The sequence below is a fragment of the Myripristis murdjan genome, chromosome 7 (assembly GCF_902150065.1).
Source record: "Myripristis murdjan chromosome 7, fMyrMur1.1, whole genome shotgun sequence".
In the NCBI taxonomy this organism is placed as follows: domain Eukaryota; kingdom Metazoa; phylum Chordata; class Actinopteri; order Holocentriformes; family Holocentridae; genus Myripristis; species Myripristis murdjan.
In genome coordinates, this window is record NC_043986.1 from 4,024,571 (window position 1) to 4,036,780 (window position 12,210).

At 42.2% G+C, this 12,210-nt stretch overlaps 1 protein-coding gene across 1 annotated transcript in view; it reads right to left on the reverse strand.

Moving 5' to 3' along the window:
* The window catches only part of LOC115361831 (acetyl-coenzyme A synthetase, cytoplasmic-like), a 47,046-nt gene extending 37,598 nt beyond the window's left edge, over nt 1-9,448 (reverse strand). Inside the window, exons 1-2 of the mRNA XM_030055494.1 lie at nt 8,530-9,448; nt 3,882-4,077 (exon numbers count right to left, since the gene is read on the reverse strand). Coding sequence (XP_029911354.1) covers nt 3,882-4,077; nt 8,530-8,656 — 323 coding nt within the window. The 5' untranslated portion in view covers nt 8,657-9,448. The remainder of the gene's footprint in view (nt 1-3,881; nt 4,078-8,529) is intronic.
* Between the last annotated feature and the right edge of the window lie 2,762 nt (nt 9,449-12,210).

A 12,210-nucleotide genomic window follows, 5' to 3' on the forward strand; every position in this document is an offset into this window, starting at 1 on the left:
AAGATAAGGAAGTTTTTAAAAAAAATGATCACAAAAAATGAAATCACATTCAAGTGCAGCCTTTCTGGTATCAAGGCTGTATTCATTCCTGTCCTGCCCCTGGATAACCCTCGTTTTAAAAGCCCTGCATAGTCTGACAGCCTTCCTCCCTGTGGTTTCACTGTTCAAATCCGGAGACATCAGTGACCTCAGGCAAACGAGACAAGAGAGAGCGACAGAGAAGACAGGAAGCGCTGGAGGAAAGCATTCACTTAGACAGAGGTACGCTGGAGTGCCGAGGAGAATGAGGAGAGACGATGAGGGCCGATGTGTGTGAGAGGAAGACAAACTAAGGAGAAAAGTGCGCTTCAGGACACAAGAGAAAATGCATGCAAAGTGTCCCGATGAAAGAAAGTGAAGGCAGAAAAAAAAAAAGAGGGAAAATGGAGAGAGACGGAGCAGTGAAATGGAAGAATGACGGCGTGTTTGAGAAGGGAGAGAAATGAGAAAGTAGGGCGGAAGAGAAACACTAATAGCAGGAGAGTCTAGAAATAGACGAGGATGTGAGCAGGGACTGAAACTAGCACCCGGCCGTTCGTGCTCGTGCTAACCACCCAGTTCTTCTTCTTCTGTTTATTCTGCACAAAGTGGAAACCTGTAACGCGTCACTTCCCGCGCGGCAGAGGATTCCAATACTTTAGAAGTTCAGAAGAAACAAAAAAGCTTTAATAAACATGGGAAAAATGGATTCAATTAAGTATCAGGGTTCTTTTTCCCCCCCCCCACATCTTTTTTTTATTACTGAATCAATTTCAACTGTGTTCTTGTGGCCTGTTGTAAAATGGTGTGTTTGTGCAGACTGGGGCCTAAACAGTCTTGGGCCTGCATCAGTTGGCTTTGACTGGAAAGCTGAGACTCTTGTGGATTCAATGAGCCACATTTGATCATAATAAACAAAGAAAAAATCATAATAAACTGTAATTTTGAATGAAAACATATATTGAAATCCACATCCAAGTATCGAATCAGGAAATAAGCAAATCATCCTAATTTCTATATAGGCCTATGTAACTGTTGCAGACTATGATTTGAAACTTGGAGATATACAATATGGACAAAAGTATTGGGGCACACCTCCTAATCATTCAAGTCAGGTGTTTCATTCAGTCCCATTGCCCTTTCCTGTCCCAGCATGACTGAGCCCCAGTGCACAGAGCAGCTCCATAAAGGCGTGGCCGGCTGAGTTTGGGGTGGAAGAACTTGAGCGGCCCGCACAGAGCCCCGACCTCAACCCCATCCAACACCTTTGGGATCAACTAGAACGGAGACTGGGAGCCGGGCCCTCTGGTCCAACATCAGAGTCTGAGCTCACAAAGGCTCAAAACTCCCACAGACACTCCAACATCTGGTAAAAAAGCTTTCCAGAAGAGTGGAAGCTGTTGTAGCTGCAAAAGGGGGACCAACTCCATATTAATGCCTCTGGATTTAGAACGGGAGGTCAGAGAAGCTCCTGGACGTGGGATGTGACAAGATCAACAAGAACCGACTGCGAGTGCCAGCTGGAATTTGCTTCACCCTGGAAATCTTCTGAGAGCCGGTTTGCGTTTCCACAGGCAAAAGCTGGCAAGAGAGCCACATCATTATGTCACTGAATTATGTCTCTGCTTTCCCGGCAATGCGTGTTCACTGCTGCAGAGAGCAGGATGTGACAAGAAAACAATCTCCTCCGCGGACTGGAGGAGGCCGCCTCTCTCCTGCGGTACAGCCTCCTGCTGCTCGCATGAGAAAAACACTGTAAAAAGTGTCAGAGGTTGACATAATCTTTCAACAAGCAAAATGTATCGTTTTCCTGGCATTTTACAGTTTTCAGGGTGATATCAACTCGGCTATTAGAAACACTGTTCTGATCGATAATCCCGTCGCAGCCACAGACGTAAGTGTTTTTTTTTGTTGTTTTTTTTGTAGCTTCTTTGTAGTAGACCGGCAAAGAGTCGGTGCTGCAGTTTAACTAGTTTTTTTGGCCGAGTGCCAGGTCTTTGGCGGTAAAAACATGAAGAACTGGTTCGAGATTTGGCAGCGGTGAGCACGAGTCACGTTTTCCCAGAACAAGTGAACACGAGAATTACTCGAGTGGCTGGGCGAGGGTCACTTCCTTGCAGAGCGAAATCTTAGACAGCATCTTATGGCAGCAGCAATAACAATGTCCAGCTATATATCCTATGCATAATGCTTATTTTCAATCAAACCATTCACATTTTGATATAATTTATTCACAAATGACAAAATGTAACAAAAAACATTAAATAATGGACCTATTAATTCTACAAAAGCGTAAACTATTGAATGCAGCCAGAACAAAACAAAAAACAAGCGTGGCCTACAATAACGTGCAGTATCTGAGAGGTTTACGTAAAACTTGCAAGCAAGTGAAAACTGCATAAAGTAAAATAAATACTAAAATTTACAAAACAGAATTAACTCCCCAGAATGAGAGAAATCCTGCTCGTGAAATTAAAACAAAAGAGGCATGCACGTTAGGGCTGGGCAATATATGGACAAAATCAAATGTCACAATATCTTTGACCAAATACCTCGATGTTGATATTGTGATGATACTGTTGGGATATGACTGCATTTTGCAAAATGCTGAGTCTTGCAAAGTATTTTCAACTGTCCAAGAGGGAAAACTTTGTCAACACCTGTTTTATCTAATAGGATTAAGTTTTCATTGTGTTCATCTCACTTCAATCATTATTTATTGCAGCAAAATGGGACAGACTGACCGAAAAACCTGGCAGAAATGTATAACTGATGCATTGATTCTTGGCAATACAATATCAATATTTGGCATCAGTGTATTGATACAATATTGCTACAAAATATTGTGATACTATGCTGTATTGATTTTTTCCCCACCCTGACAAGTAAATTCATTAAATTGCATTTCTTAGCTGTAATACAGCCTTTAACACCAGGAAAAGCCATCGCTATCATAATATCGTCATCGTATCACAATATTAGATTATCTGAAATTCCAAATGATTTCTAGTTCCAGATCACAACATCAATAACATATCAATATATTGTTCAGGCCTAATGCAAATGTCTAAGAAAAAAATCAGATTTCCCTCATTAACCCCTCAGATTCCCTCATAGTTTGAAGCAGCCCTCAAACTGGCTCGGTGTTAAAGGGGAATGTTGTGAGAAACAGAAGGGAGACAAAGGAGTGAGGATGACTGTAGCTCCATTCATACCATCCGAGTCCTCCGCTGGCATTCAGGCCTATTGTTCCTCTGAGGCTTCCCCCCTCACATGGAGCCACAGCAAGGGACCAACCACAGACTGGAGGGGGTTGACTACCTCACTGACCTCCCCAACACACACACACACACACACACGGAAGCTCAAGCATGAAACATGAACCCACAAAGAACCAATCAGAGACAGACAGAGGCCTTTTAACTACATCGGCAGGCCCCTTTAAAAAACACACTCACTTTCTTTTCACTTGGGAAATGCAGGCACAAACCCAACACTCACATACACAATCATTGTACTGATCTGCACTCATTTCTTAACTCTCACATTACACACGAGCGCTAACAAACACGCACACACACACACACACACCTCACAAGGAAAGACAATGATGAGGCAAGAAAGAAAAAAAAACAAAAAACAAAAAAAAAACAGAAATATGCAACCAAATAAAATGAGGAAGAGCCCTTGATGATACAGAAATCCAACTTGCATAACACGCTTGCACGCACACGCACACACACACAGTCTCCAAACTACAGATATAGTAAGACAGATAAATAGATAAAGTAAGAATTTCCCAGTTTGGGATCAATAAAGTAAATCTATCTATCTATCTATCTATCTATATTTTCCATACTAACCAGTAGAAGGCCACTTTGTCCCCCAGTTTGTGTTCATTGACGTTGCGGTCGAGCAGGTTGTAGCAGATGTTGGTGGAGGCTCCTTCCATGCACTTGATGAAGATTTCCCCTTTGGTCACATCGAAGTTGTAGTCGAGGAACTGGCCCGCGTGCTTGGTCTTCCAGAAGAAGTCTTTGGCGATGTCGCCCCAGAACTCTGGAACACAGGAGGAGAACAGGCACATGTTTTTTTTTTTTTTTTTTCTCCTTGTTGTGAAAGAGCGCTAGGTGCAGCATCTAGGCTTCCTCAGGAAACTGACTGACAACAGGGTATATGCAGGAATCTTGAAGTTAATTTTAATACCTTTTTAAGACTTTTTCAAGACCTTCTCAATATTTTTTAATACCTCACCGCCACTTCAAGCTGTAACCATTTTTTACATAAGTGACTTAACAGTTTTAATTTGTGATAAAGACTAAAGACCAGCCTTATCTTCCGTTTTCGCGGGGCTTCATGTAACATTTCGGTGCGTTCGTAATATGCACTGGGAGCGCTAGAGCGTACTTTGTGCTTCTGAATTTCCACCCGCCCGCTCGCTCTGGCGCTCTCAGAGACAATTTACAAACGCACCCACAATAGCCTAGTTTTTTATGTACCTGTTCGTCTTTGTTTTTTAATAAAAAAGAAATAAATTCATACACTTTTACGATGTTTTTGGAACTCTTGGACAGCTAATTCAGAAAAAAATACTTCCAAAATTTAAGACTTAATAAAGTCGTGATAAGACTTTTTAATACTTTTTAAGGGTCTTAATTTTCCCAAAATTGATTTATCACCTTTTAATACTTTTCAAGACCCGGCAGATACCCTGGACAAAAAAGTGAAAGAACAGAAAATGAAATTCATCTTTTGGTGTCAAAATGTGCCACTAATTTCCTATGCAAATGAATGAGCGGGAAATAAATTGATATGCAAAATGGAATTCTACACAAGCGAGACAAAGGAAAACACGACAAAGTTTCAAGTGTCAAAATGTGTCACAGAACCAGCAATTTAACTGTGAAAATATTGTAAATACAATTTCAACCACATCATTCAGAATCTGAGCAATCGACTCTTTTCAAACCTTGGAAACACCACATCAAAATTCAAGTGTAAAATTCCAGCACCTGTATGAACCGAAAACAGAACAAATCAGAAGGCGGTGCCCGTGCAGGAACGCTGCAGTGAAATATTGTTGAACGACAAAGAAGCCGAGCAATGTTTCTGGCCCCGAGCGACAACACTCGTCCCGTCAGTCTAGACAAACCTGTCAAAACTAATGGCCTCTATTGAGTTTTTTCAAGTCATTTGAATGTTCACTCACATAACATCCTGTGTGTTGGATGCCTGTATTGGGGCATTACATGGAGAGTGCTAGGGGTGTAAATCACAGGTTTCATCATGGCTCATCAAGCATCAGGTTCTTCATATTTTATCTAGTACTGCATTGCTTGCATGTGGTGCTTGATTTCTCAGTTGACCCGTCTTTTCTCTTATATCCAAAATATTTCAACACTGCCGATTTATTCCCGAGAGAAGAGTAGATTTCATTATTATCATTATTATCATTCTGTTCAGGAAGGCAGTGCGCTTATATACATCGTATGGTTGAAAAGCACCAGCTGGCCTATTTCAACACATAAAACACATCAAATTCATACAGATAAAACAGCCACTGATTTCGCCTGAGTCTTTTATCCTCTGTGACAAGTCTCTGTCTCTGACTGCGGCTCAATCAAGGGCTTTAGTCTGGATCTTCAACTCTTAAGCATCATTTTAAATGCAGGATGCTTTGGTGCAAGACATACAAAACTCACACTGACACAGGGTGCTGTGATCAGCTCATTCCAACCTTTAAAATAAAAGCTTGCAGGTTGCACTACTGTAATGAATGAATGAATGTAGGGACCAGCAAGGCGGGGTAGGAAGGTGTACAACAAAAACATAACATGCAAACAGGATTATAACCTCTATACAGTCTATTTGTAATCACTGTCAATGTCATTTCACTAAAGGCTCAATGCAACAGACCTGGAAACTGGTGAACTGCAAGCACAGCTACACAGCACACACACACTGCATGTTTAATTCATTCACCAACACAGTGAAATCCACTTGGTGCATGTGGTACTCCTGCCTGCTCGTGCCTGTGCATTGCTGCCATTGCACTTAGTGGTTTGGCAGAGGCGGGGGTGGGAGATGGGGGCGGCTGGGGGTGGGGGGCCTGCTATGAGCTCATGAGATGCTGCAGTATCAAACAACAGACAGTCTTTATCAACAGAGCCACTGAACAATTACAACAGTGTGTGAGTGTGTGCCCTTCATCTCCAACATACAAGAATCACTTTTTTCTTTCCATGTTCTTTCCCTTTCTTTCTTTTCCTTCCTCTTCGTCAATTTTTATACCTCAGTCTTTATCTCTCATGGTTCCCACTGAATGATTCGATTAAGTATTGCAATTCTTTTGTAACGATTTTTTAATCTTTTTTTTTTTTATTGTTGAATCGATTTAAAGATGTTGGTATCATATGAGACTAGACGACCCAAAGATTCTGTTGATACTAAGCATGTCACGCTAAGTTGTTGGCAAGCAGGCTAAATGTCGCTGCAAAACCAGCTAAATTTTGTTGATGGAGAGCCTGGCATGGTCATTTTCAGTGGAGTCCCTTGACCTCTGACCTCCAGATGCCTGAATGAAAATGGGTTCTCTGGGCAGCCACGGCTCTCCCCTTTGCAGACATGCCCACCTTCTGCTAATCCCATGCAGTTTGGGCCACAAACCCTGCAGTCCACATGTGTTCTTTTGGCTCGTTGTAAAATGGTGTGTTTGTGCAGACTGGGGCCTAAGCAGTCTTGGAGTTGTATCAACTGGAAAGCCGAGACTCTCACACCATTTTTGGAAAAGTGTCATCACTGTATAAGGTCCCTAAATTAACCTGAAAAAATGCAATCAGCTAATTACAGTGTCTCCTACAACGCAAATAAAGTTTAAGTGAAAAAATCCTGACCGGGGCAGGCAGCCTTTCTGAGTGGAGTTTGCATGATCTCCTTATGATTGTGCAGGTTTCCTCCACCATCAGGTTAATTCACCTGCCAGTGCCCTTGCAGAGTGACCGCCCACTGCTCCGATTACTTAGGATGGGTCAAATCTGGGTCAAATGCAGCAAATCAACTTCCCTCTTTCCTGATATCTTTTCATATCAGGAAAATGGGAAGCATGCATTTCTTTTAACAGCTGCTATGTATAACAATATTATTTTCATTTTTAAAAATGCTAAACAAATAAACTTTATAACAAGTAGCTGTCAGGCAGGGATATATCCTCAGATCTCAGAACTGTTCTACCTAGATTCCACCAGCACGTCTACATCCCCACCAGAGGACACAACACACTGGACCATGTCTACACCAATGTTCCCAGCAGCTACAGAGCCCTCTCTCGTCCTCATTTTGGTCAGTCAGACCACATCTCCCTGCTTCTCCTGCCTATTTACATCCAGCTGACAAAAAGGGTCAAACCAACTGTAAAAACAGTTAAAGTGTGGACAGATGAAGCTGCAGCGGCTCTACAGGACTGGTTCGAATGCACAGACTGGCAGATGTTCAAAGATGCTGCTACCCAGGAGAACCACATCGACCTTGTAGACTACACAAATGTGCTGATGATGTGAGAAATGCCATGTTTAATGAATCAATTAAGAGGGAACCACATTTTAATTTCGTTATACAACCTGTTGTATAATAAACTTCCTTGTATTGCTTGTATATGTAGTTCATTTGTTATATTGCGGCCAGCTTCCACCTTTGACAGAAACTTGTTTAACTGCATGTTTTATTACAGTCTTAACCCTGCCGGTAAGTTTAGTTAGGAGGAGCAGCTACACCCAAAGGGCCTGGAAAAGCAGTATTGCATCATAGATCTAATGCTTCCTCAATATTAGGAAATCATGCAGACACAACCAATAAAATTCCAGTGCAGATAATAGAATCCTGTTCTGAACTGTGCCTCGATAGAGCATCAGACAACTTTTACACAACAGTAGCCGTACTCACAGAGGAGTGAAATATGATTTGCACAATTAACCCGAGTGGATTCAGTTTCCAGCCATTCTCAGATGAGCTATCAAGACACAATTCTGCATATTTTAGCTGCTTTGGCCTTTTATTGTCAGGATGTGTGGCAGGGCTGCACAATATAGGCAAAATATCACCCCACGATATTTATGCCATATATCTTGAAAGCAATATGATACAGGATATGACTATGGGTTCACAGTTATTTAAAATTTTAAATGCAGCAGCAGCAGTGAAAATTAAGAATTCTGCAATGAAACAGCACAATAAAAGCAAGTGGGTGTAGAAAATGCACATAATATTTGACGTGGTCCATATCTTTGCCTTTTGACATATTAATATCTTGCATGTTCATATCTAAATAACGACATATCGTCCAGCCCTGGCGTGTGAGGGAGTCCGGTGCTGCTGTTACAGGTGACAGGTGTATTCCTCACTGAACGTCAATATAACCTTGCAAATTAATTCAAGATTTGTTTGTAGCTGTGTTGTTGTTGTTGTTGTTGTTGTTTTTAATCCATTCACTCAAACTGAAGAATCGCACTGACTTACCATCAGGGTTCTCTATGGACTTCACATAGAGCTCTTTGTATTTCTCAAAGTTGGCGATGTGAGCCTCCTTCTTCAGGTCTGCCGCTCCGTGGAAAACATCCTCCTTCGGTGCTTTGTCGGGAATCATTTTGTTTGTTTGTTTGTTTGTTTTAGAAAGCGTTTTACTTGAGTTTGGGGTTGATTTTGTCGGTAAGGCAGCCTCGCAGGCGTCAGGGATACGCAGCGACCCGACGACCTCCCGCAGCAGCCCGGCTTGGTTTACGCGTAGAGGGAGACTGGACACCCGGTGCTTTCAGAGGTAATTAATCGGGGATGCAGGGCAGATGGTGAGGCTGCACACACACACACACACATGCACACACACAGCTGCAGCAGCAACACAATGAGCACAGCTATCCGGCGGCTAACTAGCAGGCTACCCTCAAAGTTCATTCAGACTTCCTTGTTTTTGCAGGACGCGCTTTCCTCCGCTGCGAATTAAAATGGTGCGTACGCGCAAAAACGTGCATGTAACCCTTTTTACGCACAGGCCCCTGCGAGGCAAAGCCAAGTTCAGCTCGGTTTTGCGTCGCAGCTCCGGGTGAATCTCCGCAGGTGTTAGTTAAGTCTTGCACAGGACTGCATGTGAGCTAGCTAGGAGCGAGCTAGCCTAGCGCACGGAGGGGGAAACAAGCAGCGAGGTGCACCGGAGCGCCGAGACGAGGCCCCTTCTCTCCCGTCACAGACTTGGAAGCCTCTCTCATTCAGATTAAAAGCGTCTTCTCAGTCAGGCCAAACCACTTTCCAGGTGTTCAAGCGGGGCTCAGGTGGACTTTAACCTCCGCGTTTGCTGCTTTTTCCAGTCCCTTTTTTTCTTCTTGTGACACGGAGAGCGGAGACGAGCGTGCTGCTCTGAACTCTGTTTGGCCCGCGCCGTCAGCCAATCAGATCGCACGTCGCGTCAAAGTGCGCCTCGGAAACTCCCGTCACACCGCCGAGGCTGTGAAAACACGGCCGGTCGGTGCGTTCACATGCTTTAGGAAACTGTATAAAACACGTGGTAAACATTGCAGCTGCAGAGGATAGATAGATAGATAGATAGATAGATACTTTATTCATCCCGCAGGAAATTCACAGTTTTTCAGCAGTATCCACAGATTACAGATTAAATAAAATAAAAAAGATGAAAAAAAAATAAAAATAAAGAATAAGATCTAAGTACAGCAGTACAAGCCAGTGTGCAAAAAGCAATGTGCAACAAAAAAAAAAACAAAACAGAAAAAACCATGTGCATGGGTGTATAAAATGTGCATAGAGGTAGGTCAATGTGCAAATTAGAAGAAATATACAGTATACACATGATAAATAGCAGAAGCAATATAAACACTATAAACAAGGATTATAAAAAAAATAGAAATATGAACAATTTAAACAGAAGTATTAACAATTTAAACAGCAGTGGAATGAGGGGGGGGGAATGAGCACCATACATGTAATTTCAATCCATTTATCAAACATGCACGACAACTTGACTTGACGACAACCCACTTGATTTTCCTTATATGTTCATACAGCTGAAAAAAAAAAAAAGCCCGGTGTACAAAACATGCCCAAGACGTTGAAAGCATCATGTTAATTTTATGTTTACCTCCTTGTCCTCATAAATTTTGGAAAAGTCATTCAATATGAAGCAAAAAGATAGGATTTTTTTTTTTTTTTTTTTTTACACACCGACATCATAGCATTCCCAGTTCAGTCGTGTTTATCAAGTTGGTGGGTCGTTCGTGCGGCCGGCGGTCACAATTCCGACTTTTTTCACACCTCGTGAACGCAGCATCTAATAAACTGTGACGCCGTCTTTAAGGTCAACAACAAATAAATAAATGATTAAATAAATGCAAATCTACAGACGAGTTTTGAGCTCATGTACTTGCGCAAGAGAGAAACAAATTCACAATATTCTTGTTTTGTGCCTTGAAAAATATTTCCGTCTAAATTTGATGTGAAGCCGCATATTGAAGCGTGTGTTGTACACCAGCGCCCCCTGTGTACGACATCCTGTATCACAGCATTACTGAGGTGTGTGTGTGTGTATGAGAGAGAGAGAGAGAGAGAGAGAGAGAGAGAGCTAAATATATATGCATATATAGGCCTATGTAAACGTAAATATGAAGATAAATATACAAATACATAAATATTAAAATTTTTAGTATGTGTACTGATTTTTTATCCTGCATGTTTGCATGTTTGTGATTACATGCAACATCACATACACTAACTACATACACTGTAATCATCTTTTTTTTTTAAATCTATATGTGCTCATGTCATAGCAATAAAGCACTTCTGAACTTTAATTTGAAAGAGAGAGAGAGAGAGCTGACAGCTGCATGGGACATGCACACAGAGTTATTTCTCGTTAAAGTGAGCAGAAAAAGCAGAAAATCATGATTACAGCGGTGATTCCTGAGCTCAGTCCATCTCATTCGGCATGTCGGCCTGCATGTTGGGCGGCAGAGGGTCCAGTAGTGTCGTTAATGCTGCCAATTATCAAATTATTCAGTCAAATTATGATGAAGATACGGGTTTGGAAAATGAAAGAACGAATCAATCAGGTAATAGAAGAATTAGATTATGTTTAATACTGTCCTGGCCCGTCATAGTGACACAGTGTCCATCCTCAGTGTGTGTTCTGTGTGATTTAGGTTTTGCTGCACCTTGGTGGGCGGCGGACAGATGTTTCGAGGTGTGTGTGCCCGGCTGAGACGTGGGATCTCGCCTCTGGTGGTGGAAACTGGACGCTTCCAGAGGAGGACAGAAAGTGTCCCCTGTGTGACCTGGGAGAGGACGAACATTAAATGCACTTTTTGTTTTATTGTCCATTACATCATTATCTCAGAGCTAGGGTTTTCTTAAAGATAGCTGCAGAATTCCCTGATTTATTTTCTGTGGTGAGTCCAGACTTCAGCTCCTGTTCACAGACAAAGTGTTTCATCCTGCTCAGTGTGTGTTAAATGTTTACCAGCAGCCAATGAGGATGTTTTATGTTTAAAGCTGTGCCTCAGATGTGTCACAGTTCTGTTTCAGAGCTGTGACATCCGAGCAGCTTGACTTCATATTTGGTTTGGACATTGTTTAACAGCAAGCGAGGTGTATTATATTTGTTCTTTGGCTCTTATTAAGTTATTGCCTCTGTCTGTTGTGTTTTGTGGAGTCCTGTGAGCCCATGTGGGTTGGACACCTGGAAAAATAAATCACTTTACCGTAACAGTAATTTTAATTGAGCTGCAAATTAAGACTGCATTTCCCATGAAGCTCGCCTTCCTTGCATCCTCACTGAGATATTTTTGTTTTTCTCGAAGGGGAGAAACATGTTCAAAGTGATAATTCAATCTGCCAAAGCTTCCAGGGTTTCAGCAGCTCTAAAACCCCGGAAGCTTTAGTCCTGTTTGCAGTGGAAGAACAGCACCCTCTTCCTGTTTTGTGCGGTAAAGCAGCCCATCATGTTTCCTGACAAATCCAACCTCCAGGTGCCTGATCTGGAAGGCGGTGGAGAGGCTCCTGAGGGTGGACAGTCTGCTCAGCTGGTGTCCTTCAGTTGACTTGTGGTGATGATACTAACGTCCCAAAATTAACACGGTAGAACAGTTCTTGATGTTTAAAGTCCTGCAGGTAACACCTTTAACACAACAGCGAGTGACT